The sequence below is a fragment of the Littorina saxatilis genome, linkage group LG8 (assembly GCF_037325665.1).
Source record: "Littorina saxatilis isolate snail1 linkage group LG8, US_GU_Lsax_2.0, whole genome shotgun sequence".
NCBI lineage: Eukaryota > Metazoa > Mollusca > Gastropoda > Littorinimorpha > Littorinidae > Littorina > Littorina saxatilis.
The window spans coordinates 32213215-32227376 of record NC_090252.1 but is presented as its reverse complement, the minus strand read 5'-3'; the positions used below and the strand labels follow the sequence as shown (position 1 = coordinate 32227376).

The 14162-nt window shown below is 42.8% G+C and overlaps 1 protein-coding gene across 1 annotated transcript; it reads right to left on the bottom strand.

Moving 5' to 3' along the window:
• Positions 1 to 2907: 2907 nt before the first annotated feature.
• On the bottom strand, positions 2908 to 13874 carry LOC138973321 (uncharacterized). Its single transcript, XM_070346045.1, has 5 exons — positions 13665 to 13874; positions 12683 to 12849; positions 11990 to 12203; positions 11067 to 11209; positions 2908 to 3318 (listed from the first exon to the last, which is right to left on the bottom strand). Exons 1-5 carry the CDS (start codon positions 13711 to 13713, stop codon positions 3157 to 3159), a joined length of 735 nt encoding a protein of 244 aa, XP_070202146.1. The 5' UTR covers positions 13714 to 13874; the 3' UTR covers positions 2908 to 3156.
• Positions 13875 to 14162: the final 288 nt, after the last annotated feature.

The following is a 14162-nucleotide window of genomic DNA, read 5'->3' as shown; positions in this document are numbered from 1 at the left end:
CCGCGCGAGGTGACATGCGACTCATTTCGTGGTGGAGGGTCATATATTGAGACAGTCAGTGTTCCTCCGAGAGCAGTCGCGGCAAACAATGACTGTCGGAGTATGTGTAAGCTGTCATACTATTTGGTCAAACATACACTACACATTTATGTATTGATCGATTTTACAAGACGGGCGCAGTGGCCTTGTGGTAAGACGCCGGCCTCCCAAGCGGGAGGTTGTGAGTTCGAATCCCGGCCGCTGCCGCCTGGTGGGTTAAGGGTGGAGATTGTTCCGATCTCCCAGGTCAACTTATGTGCATACCTACCAGTGCCTTATCCCTCTTCGTGTGTACACGCAAGCATAAGACCAAGTGCGCACGGAACATATCCTGTAATCCATGTCAGAGTTTGGTGGGTTTTAGAAACACGAAATTACCCAGCATGCTTCCTCTGAAAGCGGCGTAGGCTATGTGCAAAAAACACGAGTGAACGTGGGAGTTTACGCCCATGAACGCAGAAGAAGAAGAAGAAGAAGAAGATTTTAGTAACAATTCGTGTAATTTTGTTTACGGTTGAACGCGCCCAAACATGTCTCATAGGACTCTAACGTCACATGGCTCAAAGAAGGAAAATCCATTGTTCAAACGATACATAATTAAATATATTTCTTTCGACCTCTTATTTTCCACATACCTTTTACTACTTTGAAAATAGAAACGCATCGATTACAAAAAAATGATTATAATGATGAAGCACTCGAGTATTATACATTCAATAACAAGAACAGCCAACAGTAACATCAATTAACATAACCACATACACAATATGTGACCCTCCACCACGGAATGAGTCGCATGTCACCTTTGCATGATTATCACATTTGTACATTTTCCTAAAGAGTGTTTTATGCTCTATCCAGTGGTGAAAACCGTTTAGAAAAGAGCGAAAACTGTTTGAGTTATAAGCCTGTGACTAAGGTGACCCTCACACTGTTACAAGCCACTCCCCAGACTTATATTAAGCCTAGCGCAGAACCGCGCGAGGTGACATGCGACTCATTTCGTGGTGGAGGGTCACATATAAAAGAGATTGTGTAAAAACCTGTGCAAAATGCATGCGAAGGACAAAGTAAGAAAAGACAACCCGAAACGTTCTTTGCCTCTTTGTTTGGATAACAACGATTACATTAAGAAAACAATATACGGTACTTCTATGTCTGTATATTGCTACTCTGATTGACACGTGGGGGGGGGGGGGGGGGGATTCGGGGGTTGTGATGGGATAGTCTCATACAGCCCTGTTTCGATCATCGGTCCATATTTCCTCGGAAGTTGCTCAACATTCTTTATATTTACACCAACTAAAAAAGCATGTCTCCGGTTTCATGGATGAAGTGCTCGTACACCTGGTCGGGTTTGCTTCTGTGACTGGTCGACAGACGATCTAATTTGAACAATTAATTTTTCTTACTGTATATGAAATATATTCCGTGTAAAATCCATTTTTGGACAGACAACACACCCTGCAAAACTCTGGGAGCTGCAGTCTAGCAGACGGTCTTTCTAGTGTTGTGCACCTAATCAGCAAACCCTGCTTTCCCTATGCATCGTCCATTGTACGCAATGTTGAAATGTAGTTACTAATCTGAAACATTTAGTGGTTGGCTTTCTTCTCAAACAATCCTTGTTCTCTCATCATCCATAGTTTTACAGCATCGTGAATGGTGCTATACTGAATGAAAGAGTGTGACATGAAGTTCTTGTACATCATTGTAAAGAGTGTGAATGACGTTTTAGTTTAGATGTCAAGCGCTTAGAGCAAGCCTTTTTAACGAAAGTTTTTGATTTAGCGCTATATAAATGTTCTTATTATTATTATTATTATCCTCCATTCGCAAAATCACTATCCGCAGCAGAACGTTCGAACAACAAGCACATTGTTACCTATATATGCAAGCATGCTACGCGATGTTCTTTGAAACCTGGCATGAAGCCCGCAACTAACTACAGCCGAACCCAGCCGAACTATGTCGGCGAACGTTCGGCGAATGTTACACCGTGCCTGGTTAAGTGTACTAACTAGCGGCGAAAGGTATCGGTGACACCGGTCACATGATCAATAAATATCACGTGAGAAGACTCGTGATCGGTTGACAGCATTATAGTTGTCAGTATTGTCACTCTTCAAGGATGAAGATACAAAAATATTCAACCAATGAAAAGTCAGTTCGCCGGTGACGCGCCGAATATTTGCAGGATTGTATCAGTGAGCCGCGAACGTTACAGGTGCAACCCAAAAATAGGGGAATCCACTGATTTGATGACGTCGCCGAACGTTCTTTGGTTCTTGGTTCGGCTGTAGTTAGTAGCGGGCTTTAGGGTCCGATATTTAGAGTCGAACAAGTATAATGCGACTCGTCTTCGACTCGCTGGCATTATATTTGTCTCGTCTAAATATCGGGCCCTTTTACTACACCAACAACACAATAGCTATTGATGTCCTTACCCTCAAGGTGATTAGTGTCTCTTGAAACTCCAATAAGATGTAAAACAAAATCTGAATATTATAAAGCTGTTAGGTCTCTCTCTCTCTCTCTCTCTCTCTCTCTCTCTCTCTCTCTCTCTCTCTCTCTCTCTCTCTCTCTCTCTCTCTCTCTCTTTCTCTCTCTCTCTCTCTCTCTGTATATAGTCCTGTGAATAGTTTTTCTGCCTTTATATTTTTTATTTTTTACTTTCATGTTTAACTTCTGTAATTGTTTTTCGTTTGTATATATATGTATATAAGATTATGGAGTAGTCCCTCTCTGGGCGAGGGCTGGTTGAAAAGAAGCTCGTTTATATTGCTTATGCCACAGCCCTCTTAAAATAACATTTGATTTGATTTGATTTGATTTGATTTGATCTCTCTCTCTCTCTCTCTCTCTCTCTCTCTCTCTCTCTCTCTCTCTCTCTCTCTCTCTCTCTCTCTCTCTCTCTCTCTCGGTATCAGTCTTTGTCTGTCTGCCTGTCTGTCTGTCTCTGTCTGCCCGTCACTCTCTCACGCACATGTACAGATGACTATTATTTGTTAATACGCCTTTGTTTCAAGAACATCCCCTTCTCCTTGACATGTTTTTGTACCGTAAAGATTAGACATTCGAACATGACCACATTCCGAAGGGATTTTGCAGAAGCTACTATTCGACTTCAATCGTTGCGGACATTTCAGGTGTTTTGCAAAACGGGTCGTCAGGCAGTGTGCAGGTGTAGTTGCCCTTGTTGTCGCGGTCTATGGGTAAGGGATAGATGCATTCATGTTCGACGTGATCTTGTAACTGTATGGACAGTCCGTTAGGACCCTGGAACAAAAAACAAAACAAATCATATCTATCATCGTTCATATCTTCTTTTTTTTATTAGCGACACGTGACCGCATAGCTAGTGACCAAAGATGGCTATAGTATTTGACATTACTTCAGAACTAGTTATGGAGGAAATTACGGACACTGTAAATATTAAAGCAAAATATATTTATATAAAATATGTTATCCCCATGCGCCATAGTTTTACCCTGCGCTGTCTTGTACACTTTTTTCTGAGAAAAAAACCCCACTAAAACAAAATAGCGGTTAAAAAATCCACCCAATCTATTTCGATAACGATGTTGATGGTTGGCATAGTCTGTGCATTACTCTTTTATACAGAAGGTGAGTGACGAATTGTGTTAGTTGAGTGCCAAATCTGATAAGCTATGGGATCAAGTTGTAAATCTACTTAACAATTGTACTCGATGCCGTTCGTCGTTTAATGAAGATAAAGATCTCTAAACTCTTGTATTTGCTATTTATCTCAAATTGAAAGATACTTGACTGTTATCATCACAGTTAGGGGATTTTTTGTTCCCTGAAAATGCCTGGAAAACAAATCTACAACGTTGCCCGTTTAGCACTTGTATCTACAAGTTACTGTATTTAACAAAAAGTAGACTCTTTCCTGAATGAGACGATCGCTTCGATTTCAGTGTGTGACCTAACTTTCAAAGGGTTAATTCGGGACAATAGACAGATTTAGGTGTGGAGCTTTTCAGCACGTGTACGGGAACGTGTACGGGTAACGTCATCAAATCTAGTTTTTACGTCACGCGTTTGCCAAGATCTGCACGTCTTGGTGGGATCAAACAACTATGATTTGGAACACTGGAGAAAAAGAAAAGTGAGTCACGGGTGACGCAACATCTAAACGTACGCGTACCGGTTTTGCAATACGTTCGCTCGTCTACACTACTCGTCATAAAAATAAATTTACACATGCGTTTGAGGGCAGATCTTTCTGATGAGGCTTTTTATCGTAAAACCAATTATATGACTAGAAAGGCCGTTTATTCCCCTAACTTATTCAGAAAACAGATTGAGTTTACATGACGTAGTGTCGATACAGTGGAACCTACAACACAGACACCCCCCAAAATCAAATTTGCAAAATCAAGGTTCCCGCGATAAAATCGACAACAAATCAGAACAACTAAATCAAACCATGTTTAGCATGTCATTAGACAGAACAATCACATCTGCACCCAAAACAGTCAGTTTTGTTCATATATCTTGTCTACCATGGACGCTAAGGCATGCTGAGCGGTGTAGGTGTCAATCCTCTCAGAAGGCATAAAAGGCAGTTTTTGAAGCCGTTTTAGCGGATAATGAGACAAAAAATGGTACATTTGAGTAACTCGCCAACGCATTGCCTTCAAACTTTCGGAGATTTGTGCTAACACATGTCGTAAACTACACACGAAATCTTAAGTCATTTGAGATATCAGTTCTGCTGTTATGCGACATACCAGAAAGAGTTTTAAAAATAAAGATGTACCCTGTCCGATTGAACACAAACAAATTAAAATTAGCATGCATTTAGAACAAGAGGCGAAGCCTTCAAGGCTCACGTAAGAAATCGACAAACAGTAACACAAACTTAATCACTCCGTCACATACACACACACACACACACAGTAAGCATAGGTGACCTTGTGCAAGAAAGCGAGACACTAGATCTAGATCTGTCTGTCTGCATGTAGCCTGCTTACAGGGACACGACTGCCAACTAGTCTCGGCCCGCTCAAAATAACAATGACCGAGACTTTCAGTAATTCCTTCGCGTGACGTCTAACCCTCTTACGTTATAATGAGACGTCTTCAAATGACGAAATGTTAAAGTTTCTACCACAGACATACACACGCACAAACACACGCACAAACGCACAGACAGACAAAGTTACGATCGCATAGGCTACACTTACGTGAGCCAAAAATGAAAGCTTCAGTTTACTCTTAAATCTAATACAGTTTCAACAATGGGTGTTCTCAGCGCACTTGTTTAAACCCACACAAACATCCTTGGAAAATGCTTGATCAATAGCCATTGGTCAGTCCCAGCTAGCAAGCTCTCGTCGGCCGACTGACGATTTCAGTCGGGTGACGTCGTCAAATGTCGTGTGTCGACGTCCGTTGTCGCGCCGATATCGTTTTGACTGTGTGTAAAACTCCGCAAATGTACGTAATAAACCCCGACATCGGCCCGACGCAATGTTGCTGTCGATAAAAATATGCAGAGTTACGGGAGATAACAACTTGAATTTATTATCATTATTTTAGCATTTGTTACGTCCCCTGTTCAAGCGTCGGGAACGGCGTGACATGACTCTGCAAATGCGAAACTAAATTATTCATATTTGTTGACTTTTTCACATAGGAGTAGGATAATTAATTGTAAGTTTTGTTTGTATATTTGCAATCAAATACAGCATGAGCTCAAACCATGAGTTTTACATTTTAAAAATACGCCATCATATATACTTGAAATACTCTAATAGCTTTCCTTACGGTACAAACAAGATTGAGTGTGAACATGGCCGGCTAGCTGCTACTTTCCCGCGTGAGCGAAGTTTATTTGTTTTCTTAGTTCAAGTTAATATCGAAAGAAGAGACATTCTTGCGAATGTTGGACAGCACATTGATGATATGTTATCCGAGACGAATGTCGCCTCGGGATCTCAATCTGAGTGCTGGTCCCAGTGCCACGTGGTGGCGGTGATAGTTGACAAGTTAAAATTGTGTAGCCAAGGACGGATGGAAACCTACAGGTGTGTTCAAGCTGTTAACGTCAACTCGAGGACAACCGACGGATCCAGCGAGTAAGTGATTTTGGTTTTTTTTTTCTTTAATGTTAGTTTTGCTGTTATACAGTGGGGGGGGGGGGGGGGGAGTACATACTGCTGTATCTGTAGATGTAGATGTAGGTGTTTTGTCCTGTACAGTGGGGGGGGGGGGGGGGTGGAGTACATACTCATGATACTGCTGAATCTGTAGCTTTAAGTGTGGTTTGCACTGTTACACTTGGGGGGTGGGGTGTATGTATACTGATGTATCTGTAGCTGTAGGTGTGTGTATTGCATTGTAACACTTGGGGGGGGGGGGGTACATACTGATCTATCTGTAGCTGGTGGTGTGTTTTGCACTGATGCACACCAATCTTACATGGTCCAATCTTACATGGTCCAACCTTACATGGTCCAAACCTACATGGTCCAATCTTACATGGTCCAATCTTACATGGTCCAACCTTACAAGGTCCAATCTTGCATGGTCCAATCTTGCATGGTCCAATCTTACATGGTCCAACCTTACATGGTCCAACCTTACATGGTCCAATCTTACATGGTCCAATCTTACATGGTCCAACCATACATGGTCCAACCTTACATGGTCCAATCTTACATGGTCCAATCTTACATGGTCCAACCTTGCATGGTCCAATCTTACATGGTCCATATATATATTATTGGACCATGTAATATTGGACCATGTAATATTGGACCATGTAATATTGGACCATGTAAGATTGGACCATGTAAGGTTGGACCATGTAATATTGGACCATGTAAGATTGGACCATGTAAGGTTGGACCATGTAATATTGGACCATGTAAGATTGGTCCAATCTTACATGGTCCAACCTTACATGGTCCAACCATACATGGTCCAATCTTACATGGTCCAATCTTGCATGGTCCAATCTTACATGGTCCAACCTTACATGGTCCAACCTTACATGGTCCAATCTTACATGGTCCAACCTTACATGGTCCAACCTTACATGGTCCAATCTTACATGGTCCAATCTTGCATGGTCCAATCTTGCATGGTCCAATCTTGCATGGTCCAACCTTACATGGTCCAACCTTACATGGTCCAATCTTACATGGTCCAACCTTACATGGTCCAACCTTACATGGTCCAATCTTACATGGTCCAATCTTACATGGTCCAACCTTGCATGGTCCAATCTTACATGGTCCATATATATATTATTGGACCATGTAATATTGGACCATGTAATATTGGACCATGTAAGATTGGACCATGTAAGGTTGGACCATGTAATATTGGACCATGTAAGATTGGACCATGTAAGGTTGGACCATGTAATATTGGACCATGTAAGATTGGTCCAATCTTACATGGTCCAACCTTACATGGTCCAACCATACATGGTCCAATCTTACATGGTCCAATCTTGCATGGTCCAACCTTACATGGTCCAATCTTACATGGTCCAATATTACATGGTCCAATCTTACATGGTCCAACCTTACATGGTCCAACCTTACATGGTCCAATCTTACATGGTCCATATATATTATTGGACCATGTAATATTGGACCATGTAAGATTGGACCATGTAAGGTTGGACCATGTAAGGTTGGACCATGTAAGATTGGACCATGTAAGATTGGACCATGCGTGACCCAACATGGTTTAAAATCGTCACCACGAGTTTTCGTCACACCCAACAATTCAAAGTGTGGTGCAACACACGAACACTATCCAATGTTTTAGCCATTGGTTTGGATGAGCACGACAAACATTTCGTCTGCTTCTAAAGGTGCTACCGCCTCAGAACCGCAGGCGCGAAGAAAAGTTCGCAGGGATTTCCCGATTGCATAACCGGAAACGAAAGGGATCGCTACGAACTAAGTTTCGTTGGTCAATCTAAAGCTCGCTAATAAGCACCATTGTACTTCCTATGTCTTGAATTAACAGCTTTGTGTTGCATGACCTTGGATGACCTTGACCTTGGGTCAAGGTCACATGTATTTTGGTAGGAAAAATGTGTAAAGCAGTTCTTAGTGTATGATGTCATTGCTAGGTTTAGTTATTTGACCTTGACCCTGAAGGCCAAGGTCATGTAAAGGTCAAGGTCAAGCATGTGAGTCGTATGGGCTTTGCCCTTCTTGTTTATACTGCTGTAGCTGTACGGGGAGGGGGGGTATACTGCTGTAGCTGTTAGTGATTTTTGCACTGTTACACGGGGGGGGGGGGGGGGGGTGGGGGTGGAGTACATACTGCTGAATCTGTAGCTGTAAGTGTGGTTTGCACTGTTACACTTGGGGGGTGTGGTGTACATACTGATGTATCTGTAGCTGTAGGTATTGCATTGTAACACTTGGGGGGGGGGGGGTGTACATACTGATCTATCTGTAGCTGTAGGCGTGTTTTGTACTGTTACACTTGGGGGGGGGGGGCGGTTTGTACATACTGATGTAGCTGTAGGTGTGTTATGTACTGTTACAGTAGGCGGGGAGGGGGGGGGGTTGAACATACTGCTGTATATGTAACTGTAGGTGTGTTTTGCACACAGGGGGGGGGGGGGGTGGGGGGGGGTTGTACATACTGCTGTATCTGTAGGTCTAGGTGTGTTTTGCACTCTACACGGGGGAAGGCGGTTGAGTGTTGTACATACTGCTGTATCTGAAGCTGTAGGTATGTTTGGTACTGTTACAATGGTGGCAGCGGGGGGAGGGGGATGTACATAATTCTGAATCTGTAGCTGTAAATGAGTTTTGTACTGTTACAGTGGTGGGGGGGGGGGGGGTGGGGGTTGTACATACTGCTGTAGCTGTAGGTGTGTTTTGCACTGTTACTAAGGGGGAGGGGAGGTGTACATACTGCTGTAGCTGTAGCTGTAAGTAATTTTTGCACTGTTACACTTGGGGGGTTGTATATACTGCTGAAACTGTAGGTGTGTTTTATACTGTAATACTGAGGGGGGGGGGGGTGTATACGGCTGTATCTGTAGCTGTAGGTGTGTTTTGTACTGTTACAGTGAGGGCGGTAGGGGCGGGGGGTTCTACATACTGCTGTATCTCTAGCTGGTGATTTGTTTTGCACTGTTACACTGGGGGGGGGGGGGGGGGGTTGTACACACTGCTGTATCTGTAGGTTTGTTTTCCACTGTAACACTGGGGGGAGGGGGGTTATACTGCTGTAGCTGTAGCTGTAAGTGAATTTTGCACTGTTACACTTGGGGGGGGGGGGGGGGGTGGTGGTGGTACATACTGCTGTATCTGTAGCTGCACCCAGCCAGCAAGACATTAGCGGCCGATAGTCGGCCGAACACCCTTCAAAAAGTCGGGCAGGTGACGTCAAAAGATACGACGCGGGTGTTGGCCCGACTAACTTTTGCAAAGAGGCAACGAGGCGGCCGACAGGCGGCCGAACACCTGTACTATGGCGGCACGCATCCGGTCCGATGTTAATCGTCCCGATGGCTTGTTGGACCTGCGGCCCGACACCTTATACCGACATCGTCCCGATGTCTTCCCGCTGAAATCGATATCTTCCCGATCTCGGCATAAGGTGTCGGACCGCAGGTCAAACAAGTCATCGGGCCGATTAACATCGGACCGGATGCGTGCCGCCATAGTGCAGGTGTTCGGCCGCCTATCGGCCGCATCGTTGCCTCTTTGCAAAAGTTAGTCGGGCCAACACCCGCGTCGTATGTTTTGACGTCACCGGCCCGACTTTTTGAAGGGTGTTCGGCCGATTATCGGCCGCTAATGTCTTGCTGGCTGGGGTTAAGCGTGTCGGCAGTGAGCTTTGCTAGGCATAGGCCGACATTTGCGCTCAGCGCTCTGAATGAGTCAACTTCTTAAAAACTACTTTCGCGTTGAAATCCTCATACCACCCATGTCTGATAAGATATGTACGTGAAATTTGAGTATGTGGCGCATCTGTCATTGTTCTTGAAAATTTCAACAAATTAATTTGTTTCGATGAGTCAGCAAAAACCTACCGTCAATTTAAGAACTTTTTCTGACATGACAAATAACAGCAGACCTAATTCTCAAATGACTTGAAATTCCGTATTTACTTTACGACACGTGTTAGCACATGTCTACGAAAGTTTGAAGGCAATGCGTTGGCGAGTTACTGAAATGTAACATTTGTTGTCTCATTACCCGCTAAAACGGCTTCAAAAACTGAGGGCCCCAAAGGGTTTTAAATCGTGATCGTGATTGGCGTTTTTTGACCTTTCTGTGACCGTGATTGCCGAAATTTCAATTTCTGTGATCGTGATGGGACTTTGCCCGTGATCCGTGATGACAAAAAAATCAAGTCTCGTGATCGTGATCGTCATTTGTTTTCGTGATCTTGATGGGCATTATTTCAAAGCATTTTATTTTCAACGTACATTTTTCACAGCTGTATCACTCTATGATCCTCTATTCGTCAAGGTGTTTGTGATCGTGAAAACAAAAATCAAGGTAACTGTGATCGTGAAAGCTAAAATTTCCCTTCCCGTGATCGTGATGATACCCCCCCTTTGGGGCCCTCAAAACTGCCTTTTATGTCTTCTGAGAGGATTGGCACCTACACCGCTCAGCATGCCGTAGCGTCCTTGGTAGACAAGATATGTGAACAAAACTGACTGATTTGGATGCAGATGTGATTGTTCTGTCTAAGGACATGCTAAACATGTTACGTTTTAGCAGTTCTGATTTTTTTGTCAATTTTAACGCGGGAACCTTGATTTTGCGAATTTGATTTTGGGGGGTATCTGTGTTGTAGGTTCCACTGTATTGACACTACGTCATGTAAACTCTATCTGTTTTCTGAATAAGTTAGGGGAATAAACGGCCTTTCCAGTCACATAATTGGTTTTCCGATAAACGGCCTCATCAGAAAGATCTGCCCTCAAACGCATGTGTACAGTTTTGTTTTATGACGAGTAGTGTAGAACACTGCAATGCCGTACTCTGAGCAAATCTTACCTGTAACGTGGGGTAAACAGGGGGGGTACCTCTGTCCATGAAATAGCCGCACCTCATTGTTCCGGGGTGCACACCGTCGCTCGTTGTGTACGGGTTGGTGTCGAGTCTTAGAGTGAGTTGGTCGTCTCTGAGTTTTGGTGGCACTGTTAGAAAAAAAAAGCAAACGGACAATATTACATCGGGAACCCGGTCGCTTAGCGGGAACAGCACTTGACTTGTGATCCGCGGGTCCCAGGTTCAAACCCAGGCTGGGACGAACAAGGGTCAACATTATGTGCAGACTCAGAGTTATTTTCAACACAGTTTGACACAGTTATTCTCAAACATCTTAGGAGAGTTATTTTCAAAACATCTTGACAGATGTATTTGCAAACGTCTCGACAGAGTTATTTTAAACATCTCGACATAGTTATGTTCAAACATTTTAACCGAGTTATTTTCAAACATCTTGACATAGTTATGTTCAAACATCTTGACATAGTTATGTTCAAACATCTTGACATAGTTATGTTCAAACATTTTAACCGAGTTATTTTCAAACATCTTGACATAGTTATTTTCAAACATCTTGACATAGTTATTTTCAAACATCTGGACATAGTTATGTTCAAACATCTTGACAGAGTTATTTTCAAACATGTTGACAGAGTTATTTTCAAACATGTTGACAGAGTTATGTTCAAACATCTGGACAGAGTTATGTTCAAACATCTGGACATAGTTATGTTCAAACATCTTGACAGAGTTATGTTAAAACATCTTGACAGAGTTATGTTCAAATATCTTGACAGAGTTATTTTCAAACATCTGGACATAGTTATGTTCAAACATCTTGACATAGTTATGCTCAAACATCTTCTATTCCCGACAGACTTATAACAACAATTCATCAACTGTCATCAGCTAGATATGCATGCACTTACCACGAACGTGAATCACAGCATGCTGTATTTCCCGCGCGTTGACCGAGTCTTCTTCAAGTCTGTATTCCACATTGACGTAGCCGTCGTCTGAAATGGTCAGATTGGCTATGCTGATGCTCCCGTTACCAAGGTGACTGACGCGTTCGTCTGACGCATTGAACCCCCTACTTGGTGACCAGGTGGCCAGGAGCTGTTCAAATTCGCTGCCGTTGCCCTGTGTCAGAAATGTCATTGTTTTAATCCAGGAATGATTTAATTATATCAGAAGTCTATCATATTATAGTATTTCATTTACTTGTTGCTATATTTAATAAACCTATGTATTTTTGTTATCGTTTGCGATTTATAAATGTATTTGTCATTTATCATTTTTATTGTACATGCATTACATTTCAATATGTTTATTTGTGTTCTGTCCTTGGTTTTGTAATCTGTTTTTCTTATCTTGTCAGTGACCTTAATTGATAGTCATGTAGTATTGTTCTGTATTCATTAATTCAGTTACCCATATACCATTTATCAATTGATGCATTTATTCTAGTGTTACCCAGTATTGCTATTCCATAAATTATGCACACACACACACACAACCACACACACACACACACCCACCCACACACACACCCACACACACACACACATCACGCACGTACGCATGCACTCTCGATTGAGCAGAGAGTGCGTGAGCCTTACCCTGAAATACCAGGTAATAGAATTGAACGTCTCTTTCGTGTTTTGTGGGTATCCCCAATAAATATCCAAGCTATGCCCAACGCATGTGCGCAAGTGTAATATTTTACTGGATTCTGGGTCCCTTTCAGCAATCCCTGGAACCACATCGGATCGTGTAACAGTCAAACCTGTCAATAACAACCACCAGCGGTGTTATTTTGACACAAACTCATCATCATCAAGTCGATACAATCTTTAACAACAATCTGTAAACGAATCGGATCCACTTAGACTCTTTGCCTGGAGGTAGTATTGACACTGTACAAGTCCCAGCTTTCAACATGTACCGCAAAGTGAATGCAATATTCAAAATCCAATCATACCACTGTGATAATTTATGCGAAACGAAATGTAAAAGAAACGATACATCATATGGTTTTGTATGTATGGTATACAAACATGTCAGTGTACGTATTTCACAATATTTCACACACACACACACACACACACACACACACACACACACACACACACACACACACACACACACACACACACACACACACACACACACACACACACACACACACACCTACACACACTCACACACACATACACACACACACATACACACACACACACACACACACGCACACACACACATACACACACACACACACACACACACACACACACCCACACACACACACACACACACACACACACACACATAAATCTCGTATTTCAGAACGGTCTTTAAAAGATGTATACGTCGTTTTCTTTTTAATTTCCTTTGTTTTAATGTTGTGTGTGTGAGTTTTTGTTTTGTTTCTTTGTTTGCTTGTTGTTAGGTTGCTCAATTTAAATGCAGTACTTGTTTGCTTGATAACTTGCTGACCCAGTAAGTAATTGGGTGTGATAGTGAGTGAGTGAATGTTTCAATGAATGTCAAATTCAATTGAGTGCTTAACCGAATAACTATAGATTCCACACAGCCACTTACCTACAGTCAGAAGACCGAAGAAGAACGCAACATGGCCAACGTTCATCATGCCTGCAAACGAATTCTAAGAATAGTCTGCTCCTGCAGAAATATTGATTCAACAAGAGTTGGAAGAAAAGTCTAAGTTGAAATGTCTAAATGACGGGCTCCGTGTGTGGCGACTGCCGGTTGTGAAGTGTGCCTCGTCTGATGCGGACTACCCCCTGTGCGTCATAGCTCTCATGATGACATATGTTGGCGTTTGCTTACCTCACGCCCATCCCCTACCCCTGTCCACCTCCCCAGCCCGGTAATAATGTGACCCTCCACCACGGAATGAGTCGCATGTCACCTTTGCATGATTTTCATATTTGTACATTTTCCTAAAGAGTTTGTAATGCTCTATCCAGTGGTGAAACCCGTTTTAGAAAAGAGCGAAAAGAGTTATAAGCCAGTGACTAAGGTGACCCTCACACTGTTACCAGACACCCCCCGGACTATATTAAGCCTAGCGCAGAA